The sequence below is a fragment of the Lonchura striata genome, chromosome 4 (genome assembly GCF_046129695.1).
Source record: "Lonchura striata isolate bLonStr1 chromosome 4, bLonStr1.mat, whole genome shotgun sequence".
Classification (NCBI taxonomy): Eukaryota; Metazoa; Chordata; class Aves; order Passeriformes; family Estrildidae; genus Lonchura; species Lonchura striata.
The window spans coordinates 39,192,451-39,206,013 of NC_134606.1; the positions used below are offsets into that span (position 1 = coordinate 39,192,451).

General features: G+C 37.2%; 1 protein-coding gene across 2 annotated transcripts in view; it reads left to right on the top strand.

The window, feature by feature from the left end:
* MARCHF1 (membrane associated ring-CH-type finger 1) overlaps nucleotides 1-13,563 on the top strand; it is a 224,109-nt gene that overhangs the window by 180,815 nt on the left and 29,731 nt on the right. The window contains exons 4-5 of one of the 2 annotated variants that reach the window (XM_077782911.1): nucleotides 7,743-7,822; nucleotides 8,106-8,837. In XM_077782911.1, the coding sequence (XP_077639037.1) occupies nucleotides 7,743-7,822; nucleotides 8,106-8,837 (812 nt within the window). The remainder of the gene's footprint in view (nucleotides 1-7,742; nucleotides 7,823-8,105; nucleotides 8,838-13,563) is intronic. The other variant, XM_021542285.2, reaches the window with a different exon arrangement.

Consider the following 13,563-nt stretch of genomic DNA (forward strand, 5'->3'; position numbering starts at 1 on the left):
TGCATGAATGAATCCTAAAGACCAGTTGTGTGACCCCTTGTGTTTTGCTACAAGCAGCTACGATGCTCCAAGTTGATCCATAGTTCTTACTGGTCTTTGCCAATTTCATGCTAATCATGAGTGAAAATTCTCTTTCAGATTGGTGGTTGCTTTTTTTCAAGAAACCGCAAAGCTCCATCCCTTCCAAGTGTAGGTTCTAGATGACTGTTGTGAGAACTGAGGGAAAACTTAGGGCTTTCAAAAAAGAAAATATATCAGGGAAAAAAAAGTCCTCACTCATGTAAAGCATAAAATGTCAGCCCTCATAAATGCTTTTACAGTAGGTAATATGATTTATACAAAACTGGCATTAAAATATGAGTATAAATGTTGTATTAGTCATCAAATCATTCTTCTTGCTCATAAACAGAATCATTGTTATGAAAGCTGAACAGTAACCTAGCACTTAGCTCTCATTTACTGAAAACAACAATGCAAAGTAAAAAAGTTAGTGAAAAGATTTTCTTCCTCAGAACAGAACTTGTTTTGAATACAAAAGAAAGGCAGAAAACCAGAAACTAGAAGTAGATCCATTGCATAAGTAACTGTTTTTGTACTTTTTAAAACTCCTAGATATGAATATTTGATTTCTGTGTATAGAGAATGCTTTGTGTTTTGTCCGTACAATTTATTCTTTGTTTACAATAAGCTTAACAAAAGGCATGATAGCAGAATTTACCTAAGTCTGCCTGAAAATTGAATTGAATAAAATTGGATGACTATATAATGGTATTAAATACATGGGGACAACCATCAGAAAATAATTCACATTGACACATCCAGATAAAACTGCATATATGTATGAAATGTGTTGTGCCATAATTTTAATGTTTTTATACAAGCTCACTCAGTGTTCATTGCCCATATATCATTTTAAGTTTTGTTATCACAGAATTCAGTCCTATCCTGTGATAGCCAATATTGTACAGAAGCAGCTTTGATTTGTTTCCAGTAAATGGAGTGTGCAAGTTATTACATATGCTTATTATTTGTAATTATTTTAATTATTCCCATAATTACAAATAGTAATTATGATCTGTAACATACCTATTAGGTATATACTCCAGAAATCTTTGCACAGCATTTGTTTTTTCACCATGGCACTCAGAAGCACATTTTGTGTATTTGTCCTAAAATCAAATTCAATCAAGCAAACTTTGTTTCTACAGTGGTAAAAAAAATTGGGGGAAGGGGGTGGGGGGAGGGGGTCATGCAGTTTTATATTTATTGCTCTTCATAAAAATACAGTATTTCTTTTTCTTCTCAATGATGCATTCTCAGGGTTTCACTTCTTTTGGTCTAGTCATTTCAGTATTCTTACTACAACTCTTTTGCTTTGGCACATTTAGGCTTCTCTCTTCCTTTAGGGCTGGAATAAATAGACATCAAATACACACCAGAATGGAGTTGTTCAAGCATAAGAATGATATCCTCACAGATGGGGTTTTATCCAGTGTGTCTCCTGCACAGTCCACCAGACCCAAGGAAGAACATGGTGGGTGTGTGTGCTCACATGCACTTGTGGGAGCATGGCAGGAGTGTCTCTGAGTGAAAGCTCTTCAGGATATAGCAATGTTTTGAGGTCTTGCAGGTAGAGGGATGTGTGAAAACAGATGCCCTCTTTGGAACAGAAATTCTAAATGGTTCTCTGAGTACTGCCTACCTTTAGAAATAAAGGGCAGCAAAATCCAGCAACAAAGAAAATACAGATATTGTGCTTCACTTTTCCTATAGGCTAAATTTCCATTTAGCTCCCTGCAGACAGTCAAAAGCTGCTGGTCTCATGGCTCTGCACCTTTTGTGTAAAACCTGGCACATCCTTTGTTCCAATTGCCTATATTTTTTTAAAGAAGTATGAAACATTTTTATTAAGAAAGTGATAGTGATTAGAAAGATGTATCCTTGAAGAGAATCATTAATAAAAAATACTGTGTTGCTACGATATGAAGACTAATGCATACTATAATCCATCTGATAATTCAAAGCTTAGCTAGCAGTGCTTCTATGCCTATAGAAAATGTGGGTTTTTTAGTCAGACCTGTACCTTGAAAATAAAGATTGACATAGATTAGTAAGGCAGGAGAAAGCAACTTAAACAAGCTGATTGAATTTACAAGTTAAAGCTGTAATCACTTGTTTGTGTCATTTTTCAAGTGATGGTGTGGATTTGCTATTTGCAATTTTGATTTTAGATTTCAAGCCACTTTATAACATGAACATACTGACTTTTAAAGATGCTGAGTGGTATTGTTTGGCAGAATCTTAAGGATTTTTCTTCTTCCTTGTGTGTTACTTTTCCCTTAATTCCTTCTCTTCAGAGGCAGATGAAAGGAGGGGAAGGAGAAAAGCAGAGAAAGGAAAGGTTTGGAGAAGAATTGTGCAAGGAATAATATACAAAAAAAAGAAAATCTGTGAAAGAATATTTAACAGAAATTCAGTTACCAATTAATGAAACAGTTGCTGTAAAGGCATCAACCAGATTAAAACAACTTTGAAATCTGAGCACAAAGCAGGGAACTCTTATCATAAAGAAAGAAATAAAGAAAAGAAAACTATAACAGCCAAACAAACCAAAATGAGAACCCCCCCTCTCCCAAACCCATGCACACAAATTTTAGTTGCCATCAAGACCAAGCTTGTAAAATAACACCCACCTTGGGTCACCTCCACCATGTTTTGGAACTTTTTAGACCTGAAGGAATGTTCGCATAAAAGTTCATAAAGGTGGATGTTTTCTGCAGAATGTTTCATTGTTTACAAAGCAGAAATTTTCAGATTAAAATACACAGGCTGGGTCTCCTGCTGAGCTTATTGCTAGACAAACTGCTCTAATCTTCTAAGGGATCCATTCCTTTGTGTGCTGTTTCTCAAACAGGATAGAGTTTCAGCTTTTTAACTATAATGGCTGGAGCATCACTGCTACTAGAGCAAACTCAGTAGGAGAATAAAAGCATTAGACATGTTCCCTGTCTGCCCTATCACCCAGCAATTGTCTGCAGCTTTCTTCTTCAGCAGTGTTCTAAGCTGACCAGCTTTTGGAAATGCCTCTATTCAGAAGAGACAGGAGAGGATTCATTAGCCTTTCTGGTGATAGCTGTGAGGCCATTTTATATAAGCTTTTATAAGATATTACATCATCTGGTTTTTCAATTTAAAGCTTCACTCCCTTGCTATGGGATTCTTTGTACTACTAGAATCTTCTTTTCTCAGCTTTTCTGTTAAGCCAAAGTAGATCCCTTCTAAGTTCTTAAGAAGAGCACAACTTGACTCATGTTCTTGCACTAGTTTCATAATGAAGATTAAGCAATAGATGGCCTCTAAGGACTTTTTTCCTTATTTTATTTTATTTTATTTTATTTTATTATCTGTAAATTTCGATCGGATCCTAAACACCTAAGTAAAAGCAGTCTTGATTTGAAGTTCATACTGTTTTCACTGGTTGTACTTATTTCTGTCCCCCATTTCTGTCTTTGCTGGTTTTCTAACACAGACACATGTGTGTGACACTGAAGTTCCCTTGTGTTGGGTAAGTGATTATCATCTCGCTTATCCTGAAAACTCTGTATTTACCAGTACTCTGCTAGAAAAGCACACTACCAACATGCCAAAAATAATTATGGATGAGTGCTCTGTCATGTCTGTTAATTGAATTGCATATCCTTGACAAGAGAGTTCATCTAAACTGGCCAAGACAGCAGAAGGTGGTGACGGGGGAATCTCTCTCTAACAACAATCTTTTTGAAATGCCAAACCTGATCAGCTGGAGTTGGCATTATCTCTTAGACCTCTTCCTTGTGTTGATGGCATAGAGAAATGAGCTGCCTTGCTTATAAATTAATTGTGAGACAGCTTTATTTTGAATTACCACATTTAAATCTGCTACTGATGTAATTTGTTATGATAAAATTAGTACAGTGCATATTTAGTTTTCCCATTCTAGTGAGCTGTACAATATACCTGTCTGAAGAAGACATTCATTCAAGGAACACTATTATTTTTTTTTTGTTATTCACCCTCCCAGGTGGTATTGGAGTCCCCAGCATCAGTCTACTCTCTCTATTCACTAAATACAGTATCTCAAAATATTCAGTGTGCTGAAAATAGCAATGGGCTAGCAATTACAGCAATAAGAGCTGTATGTCTGCTTGAGACCATTTCCAATATCTGTTGCATTCCCAAAAGAGCTGGACTGATAAGATGTGAGCAGAATATATTCAAATTATCATGTTCTGGTTTGTCAGATATGCTTTGAAAATACACAATTCTCTTTGTAAACACACTACCCAAGTAAATGCCCCTTTAGATATCTTTGCTCTCAGACTGGATTTAAGAGATGTTATTATTTAATTTTTTAAAATTCTTTTGAGATGTATGGCTTGTAGAAGAGATGGCAAAGAGGGAATATTGTCAAAAGAGCTGGGGTAAACCTAGATGCAGTGCTGGTAGCAGAAAGCAGATACAGTTACTGCTGTCAGAACAGGGTAAGATGAAAAGGTAAAGGGGTTTGGGGATAGAGGTCTGTCCTAGGCATCCAGCTGAGTTGAAATTTGCAGGTTCTTAAAAACAGCTCATCTAGCTGTGAGTTGTTATATCCATATGACATGTAGTAGCAAGGACAAGACATGACTTTAGCAGGTTCTTCCACTCCTATTTAATTTACAAAGACTGGACCTATTTACAAAATAAGGGCCTCCATTTCCTGTGAGGGACACAAATCAACATCAGAAAATTAATTTCAGGAACACTTAACCTTTTTGGTTTTAGAAATCATTCCCTCAGTTAACTTTTTTTTCCATGACATCAAGCACTTCTAAGATTCAGCTGGATGGGGTGATGGGATATGTTGACACACTGTGCTTTTGCCAGGAAAGGTTGGACTAGGTGATCCTTGAGGTCGCATCCCACCTGGTAGTCTATGAATCTATGATTTTACCATGAAAAGCTAATTTAATGTAGATAAATGTATTTAAATTTAGATAATGTAGATTTTAAAAATTGTGTTACAAAGTTGTAGAAATCAAATTAATTATATTTGATCAGAGGTAAGAATCTGAATTATCATGTGTATAACTTGTCATGTTTGTTTGAAGACTTAAATGGTGCATTGTTTTTTTGCCTGCCAGTTTTCATATTTGCTCCAATAGGGCTTAAACAGACAAGCAAAAAGCATCCATTTTGTAAAAGATATTTATGTAAATTGGTTTTGAAGGAAATAAATTTTTCTGTGAGTTATGTACAGCTAAACATAGCATCATGCCTGCACTGGGGAACTAGAAAGTAAATTTGACTCAGCAGGGCTGAAACAGTCCAGACTTCTTGACAGTTGAAAGTGAAATATAAGATTTAAGTAGTCAAACTGATAATGTAATTTTTATCTTAAAATAATTAGATTTCTGCTGGTCTGCAGTTCCAAATCATACGTGTAAAAGCTTTTCAATGAGTTTGTTTAGTTTTTGGCTTTATTTCAGATCTTGTAAGAACTGTCTAGTTGGCTTCCTGCTTTAATAGCTGCTGAAAGTTTCTTGAACTTGTGCAGACCTACTGTATGATTGCTGGGCCAGCTTAGTCAGTCTCCTTATCCCTTCAAAGGGTACTGCTTGTGGCAAAGTGATGTAAAAATTCTTTTTACTGCATGGAGTTGACCTGACAATCATTTAAGACTAGGCCAAATCCCTGAGATCCCAAAAGAAGCAATGGTAACGGTCCTGGAGCTGTGAGGGGAAAAAAGAAATGAGCTCATCATGAGGGATGAATTCAGGATTCCACACTCGACTCTGGGGCTGGATTTCTTCAGCAGTCCTTCAGCTGGGGCTTAGTCTGGAGGGATGTTTATTCAAGCAGCAGCAGTACGTAACCCAGTAACATTAGTTATTGGTGCTGATGTCTGCATCTTTCCTCATTAAATAGCTTAAGACATGCCTAATTACTTAATTCTAATCTCAGATGCTGAGATGGAAGGAGATTATATATCCAATCATGCATCTAACATATGTTTCCAATATGTATATAAGAAAAACTCATGCTCTATCCCAGTGCATATAATTGAAATACTGCTTTGTAAAAAAGAAGATATGAAATACGATTTCTCTCACAGATACTTGTCCTTTTCTTCCAGCAGCACACTGCATGTATACACACTAATATTTCTCCTTTGATGGTGAATCCAGACATGGCAAAAACTTGGAACTCAAGGATTGTGTAAATGAATTTATCAATCACTTTATCAATCTAATTTCTCATTTTAGCTCAGTTGTTGTATCTCTGAGTTTTGTTCATGGAACTAGAAGTAAAGATTTAGTAATATTGTTGTGGGTTTGGTGTATTTTTGTGATATTAATCAGGTAAAATCAGGTAAAAGAGATAAAAATAGCTACTTGAATTCCATGAGCTAGAAGATTGTTTTCTTGCAAAAGCACTATTCTTAAGTCTCAGCTGCTATCCATATAAAAGCAAAATTCCACATAGTGGTGACTGATGTTTCCAAAAGGTGTATGCATTAAATAGAATGTATATTGAGAACCTCAGCTAAAAGTGAAGTGTTGGCAGGTACTTGGTATTTGTGATTATTTTTGTTTGTACTACTAATTTTCGAACACCTTTTTAACACCACAAAAATGTCTATGGTGTCAAATAACTTCAATTATATGACTGAATTTGATTTGCTAGTACAAAAAATCTGGATAACAGGCTTTACATCTTTGTACGATTTGTACTTCGTACTCTTGCTAAATAGTCATCCTTGCCTTGCATCTGGTGCATGATCTTGTGGAATTCTGAGGCTTGTGGTATTTTGTCTGCATTTGGGAGTGGTGATCACAATGGGGTAGATGGGGTTGCATGCTAAAAACTAATACTCCTGATCAGCTACAGGTAGGTCACAGCCCTAAGAATGATTTGTATTGAACCCATTTCCCACAATACTGTGTCTTGTGAGGGATCCTGAATAATCACAGTGCCTTGGTTTTACATTTGGATTCCATACATTTCTGCTGCCAGTAGATAGCAAGGCAGATTGAAATGGTTTGCTGTTAACACCATCAAAATATGTTTTCAGTGAAAGTATTGGGTAACTGAATCTGCAATTTGTAGCAACAACCTTATGAGCAAAATGTCACATGCTAAACATGTTTTATATCTCTTCTGCTGTTTGAGGACGTGATCAGCTCTGTAGAGCTGCACTTTGAATTTTTCTGGCTCATCTCAGTTTAACATTTTCAGCTCTTCTAGATCTGATTGCCTTGAAGACCTTTTAAAACACACTCTAATCTTCCTGCTGTTTCATCAGTCCACTCAAGTTAGCTTGGGTTCTTCATCACTCAGTGTATTGCAAATGCACTTCATGTGATTGGGAAAGGCATCATTATGGTTGGTTGACTGCATGAAAGAAAAACAGTACTTTTCCCCTTAAGACATTTGCAGTAAAGCCAAATGAAAATTCAAATGCTGAAAGCTGCTTCCTCAAACAGTGACAAAAAGGAGTCATGAGCAAATGAGAGCTCAAACACTTCAGGCGTACTTAGTTCCACAAATAGGTTTCACTTTTGTTCAAGCTTCCTGTATTTTGCCAGCTTCTGTGTGTTCAACAGTGCACTATGAACAGCAGAAACAGTTGTTTTAATTTTGTGATCATGTGGCAAAGCAGTAAGATATCTGCAATGTATTTCATGGACAAAGATTCCAAACTGTCTAACTTATTTCAACAGGCAAGCAGTCCTACAACAGGAACAGCTCCCAGGAGTCAATCTCGGTTGTCTGTCTGCCCCTCCACTCAGGACATTTGTAGGTATGTGCTGAGAAAAATATACTTTCATCTGACTGGTACTTGTTAGCTGCTTTTATGAAATATTATGTAGCTCTTGCTTCTGCTTGACTTTATTCATAGTTGACATAGACTTTAGTTTTCTTTTGATCTCTGTTTTAGTTTTGTTTTTGCACTTTAGCCTCATGTTTTTCTATAAAAATTCTTGTTCTCATTCTCATCCTTTTTTTTTTTTCCTGTGTGTGATTTCTCTTTCCAACCACCCTTACCATTTCCATCCCTTTCCTTTGCTTACTGCTTTGTCCAGATCTACTACCTTGCATGATTTGTCAGAAGATGAGCTTGAACATGCAACCCCTGTCATGGTGCTGGCCCCTTCTAATAGGGAGTCTGGTGGTAAGAAACTCATAAAACGAAGGTTTAGGCGGAAAAGAGAGACTGGAGACAATGGTGAGCACACAGAAAAGAAAGGGAAAGGGAGAAACTGTAAATTGCATCCTGAACCTCCAAGATCCAGCTGGAACGCATCTGATTCATCATCATCTTCAGATGAGAGTCAGTGGGCTCAGGCTAGGAGGAGAGCAAGAGAAAAGGCCAGGATGGCCAGGAGAGGGAGAAGAAACAATAGATCATGCTGTAACCAGGATGGGTCCTCAAACAATAATGCTGTTGAACTTGTCACATTGGGAACAATGGGAAAAGAGAAACAAGAGGTGTCTGACCCTGAGAATCCTACTTTAAATCACCGCCGAAGGATTCCAAGGCCTAAGGAATCACAGTCTTCAGCATCATCTCAGGAAGCAAGGATTTCCTCAAGAAAATGTGGGAAGAGCAAAGGGAAAAGCTACCACAGAGACCGGCAGCCTGCACCTTTCCTTAGGGACATGAAGGACTCCTTTGCAGAGGTGGGCTCTGGCAGCGATGCTCTGGCAGTCCCAGATCATGGAGCATCTTCTGGGGCAGGGCCCACTGTGCCTCATGCTGTTCAGAAGCCTCCAGTGTTGTATGATGACTGGTCTGATGATTTAGAAGTATGCAGGTTAGTCCCTTATAAGAAGGATTTAGCATTCTTAAGATGAGTTTCTCTCTGCCATGGTCTGTGTGGCTTTTCTTTGACCACTTTGTCGCTATTTCTCGGTAATAAACTGCTAGGCAGGAAATAACACAAGAACCTTTGCTACTGAGAAGTTAGCGTATCTCTTATTTAAAAGGAATAATCTTACAAAGGTACTAAATGTTTGTCTTTGCTCCATGAAGATGGACCCACTCTGTCCTCTTGCAGAGCATTGTTTTTTTAAAATCTCCAGCCAGAGGCAGAGAATGAAGCAGGGTGCCAGATAGCTCAGTACAATGGGATATGGAGCTTTTCCTCCTTAAGTGATCAGTTCAAATCCAGCTTTGGTCCCTCTATGTAATTTTTCAATTATTTATATGAAATAAATTCATCGTCTTGATTCAGTGTCCCTTAGAGTTGCCATTACCTCAGGAATCCAGTGGATGGTGCCTGGAGAACATCGTCTCTAGTAGGGCATAATTTGTCTGTGATTTTGCACTGCCAAACGCTTCCACACTGTAAATGTGTATGGGCTGTTAGTTCAGTCACCCCTCTCAAGGATTGGAATGATACAAAAGGGTGATTGGGCAGAATAAGCAGTAAAATGTTTTGGGAAAGAAAAAGCAACATCAGGAGTTCAGAAGTTCAGGCCTCTGACAATCTGATGCCCTTGCAGTGGAGCATGCAACCAGAGGATGAGCATTTTACCCTGGAAGTGATCAAGTTAGCCACTTCTGAGCTAACATCCAAATTTGAAGTACACAGCTGGGAACATCTGAGTTACTTAGTTCAGTGCTAAATGAAAATGCACCATCCCGTAAGTCTAACAGAACTGAAACAAGTATTTCCTTTTTTCTCCGTCACCAAACTTGTGAGCCAGCATTGGCTCTCATCTACAAAGTGACAGTCAAGCTTGGTTTCTTCATATGGTAACCCAAAACTTCTCACTTTTCTTTGCTGGGAAGAATTTGTGTGGAAATGTAAACAGTGGATGAGGAAGTTCATGATGCCACATCATGCAGTCTCACAGTATGCTTTAACCTAGTGAAACACTGTAAAGATATTATTTCTAAAAAGAAAAGAGGTAATATGCAGGCATTTTGTGGATTTTTTTTCAGCAGAAGATATAAGCCATTACTAACACAGCTAGGTATATGCACTCCTTTTTATACTTACCAAGCAAAAAACGCACATTTCCACTCCCTGTCCATTGTCTGTCATAATTAAGGTTCTTCAAAGTCCAGCTGTGTTTGTGCATGAGTTTATGTATTAGGACCAGGCTTGGGTTCTCTCTGCCTTATAGAAATGCAAAGAAACAGCAACAGTGGTAAACCATATTATTGAAATTTATCTACAGGGCATGATTCAGAGGTGCACACAGATAACTACAACAGCTTCAGTATTGTCTTCTATTTCTGAACTACCCAGATTGAAGATCCAGTGTAGTACATACATACATAACAGGTCATTTAATAATTGTTAAGAATATGAACCACCTGAAACCTGAAAAAAACCCAAAACTTCAGCATGGGTCTTCATATGGGCTTCATTATACTGTAGTAAAAAATACACAAATAAATAGAAATGTGTGTGAGTATATAGATATACACCCCCCACACACACATATATATATGGTATATACATAGGTGTGTGTGTATATATATAAAATATAAAAAATAAAATTTTGTAAATGCATTACATAGGTTAGTCCTAGCTGTTGCCTGAGTCACCAAGCTTAGAATTTGCTTTCAGATGAAAAGTGAATTCCAGTCTCTTATTTGTCTTCTGAGCCCAGTGAATTTTATTATAATTTTTCAGGCACTTTTTGCAAGACTTGGAGCTTGGTTCAAGGATGGACCTTTTGGATGTGCATGCAGTCTTTTCAGCCAGGCTCTTCTGTAGTCTTTTCAGCCAGGCTCTTCTGTAGTTGAGGAAAGTTGAAAAATTTTGATAGGTTGTGCCCTGAGGCTTAGAATCAGTGGAGATGTTCTTTGAACAACCAGCATTAAACTTAATATGGTTGATAATGAGACCTGTTCTCCAAAATTTCTCAAATCAGTCAGAAATGCATTTTTCTATGTCAGGGATAATAATACTACTATTTTTTTATTGTTGCCATTATCAGATGTATCATAATGACTGTATCTAGGAAAAACAGCAAAATCAAAAGCATGTTAATTTTTTATAGCTGATAAGTTGTCTTTCTTAATCAGTTTTCAGACAGCTGAAGAAAAAGGAAGACATGTTTTTATTACCAATTCAGAACAGACTATAGTTTCTATTTCTCAGGACATGTCCATGTACTTCACTGATTTGTGATCTGTAGTATGTTTTCTTTTTAAAATTCCCATCCTCCAATCTGAAACAAAAACCAAATAATTGCATGTCAGTGTAGTTGTTCATATATACACCATTTTTCTGCATGAGAAATACAAAAAAGAGAGTGGTTTTGTCATGTTTATGCTAAAACTAGGTTAGCATAGCTGGCTGTGATGTAGAAGACTTTTTTTCCTGAGGAGTCTTTTCAAGCTTTTCATCCTAGCCATTCATGTCTTTTAGTTGATATGACATCACTGGCTGACAGGAATGGCCCTCACATAAATGGTATTGTGTGGAAATAGCAGAGGAGCAAGGATCACAAACAAGTTGTGGCGACACTTATTTTGTCTCTAAGTTTCTGGGTAAACAACTTTTTTCCTCATGGATTGCTGGCAATTTCTTCACTCTGCTTTTAGCAGCATGAGCAGGAATGTGACAGGGCACACTCAATTCCAGCATAAGCACATTAGATAAAGTCAGATGAAGTACAGTACCATTGTGCAATATGTTCTTCAGCTAGTCTAAGGGGAGCCTTTAGGTCACTTTAGTGAATTATTTGCCCTTCTAGTGTCACTGATTCTTTCCAGACTGCTGAAAAAATGTCATGGCATTAATCCTGACCTTTACAGTCTCTTCCCTGGACAACTGCTTTCTCCTGGAGTCCATTAAGAGGCAAGGTTTCTTCTTCTGAGATACAACATAAGTTCTGGCTGTGCTGAGTTGTTTTGGTACCTAATTTAAGTCATTTTTTAAAAATTCACAGGATAGGCTTTCTAAATCATACAGTTGGATACCCCTTTTCCTAAGTTGCCTTGTGCCTGAGATTTTCTTCATAAATACTTTATCCAAGAATTTACCATGGCTTGAGGCACAGCTTCAAAAATAGCTTTCTTTGGTCTGCATGTGGATAATCTCCCCAAAGGGAACAGCTGTGTATTGGACATGACAAAGTGAATGGATTGTGAGAAGTTAGTCCCATGGACTTTCACATGGAAATCACTAAGAAAAGAAAATTGCGTTGATATTACTACTAGTGAATCATAAGTGCTATGTGTATTGATTCAGAATATATCTTGTGGTATTTTTATTATTGGTGATATAGTTGAAAGATATTTTTGTTTAACTAATTTTTCTGTTTTGGTGTATAATCTTTTTGTAGTGGTGATTCAGTCCTTTCAGCAAAAACACATGCACTTAAATAAAGTGGAGTTTCTCACTTTGGAAAAAAGATGCTTACTGGGAGTCAAATTTTGATTTTGTTGAACTCTGAATGACTCTGCAGTCAGATATAATGGCAGGCCTTCATTTGAGGAATAGGGTATAACAGTAGGGCATGTGAGAAAACAAGCAGGGAAGGGGAGAAGTAAGGAGATGATGAAGTTGATTCATGAGATCTGCAGAGTATATTTCAAGCATAATTTTTTAAAAAATAGTTTTCAGAATATAGTGTGTTAATTAAAAGGCTATTATAAACTTAGGAAAAGACTAATATGGTCATTTATCTGTGTTAGCACAATTATAAATGGGAAGAATTTGTGTATTGTATACTGCACATAGCAAGAACAACATGATTATGTAGTTTCTCTCTGAGATATCAAATGCTTCACCAGGGTTTTATTTTCTTAATATTATTTAATAGGACCTGCAAAAAAAAGTATTTTTCATTAAATTATTTATATTCTGAAATATTCAGGTAGAAGCATGCTCAGGAGATCAGCAGACAGAAAGGTGATTGGTAAGAAATAAGTCCTTGAGGAAGAAAAAACAGAAAGTTGAATAGAAGATAGATATATAAGTTTAAATTGTCACATTGAATTTTAACACTCATTCTAAATACTTATGCTGAAACCTTGATGTTGGACCCAGTGAAGAAACTGTAATGCAGAATATGTAGACTTGAAGTACCATCCAGAGCCTTCTAAGATCACCATAAAATGGAAGATGCTCTACTTCCAGACTGTGGTGTTTCGCTGGAGGATTTTTAGCCTCTTTCTCCCTGGGATGTTAGTGTGTGCCTTGAGATCTCAGGATGTTAGGAGCTAAGTCTCTGAATCTTGTCCTGCATGTTAATTCCTCACCCCTTTCTCAAAAAGAACTGTGTCCGCTGCTTGCTTTCCTGTTCAGAGCTTTTATTTTTTTGCAAAGTGACGTTTTGATAGGAATCTCCTGCTTTTTGAGGAATCTCCTCCTCTTCTTGATGGTCTGGTGGTTCATCAGTCTTTGAAGCAGTATGAAATTCTGGTTAATTCTATTATCTGCCTGATGGTTCAAATCCCCATCTGTCACCTCTTCAGCCATCTGGTTATGCAATCTCTTTTGGAAGCTCTCCATTATTCACAAGGATGTAAGGAGAGCTGAAGTAAGGCAGGTATGTTGTAGTGATTAGGCTCCC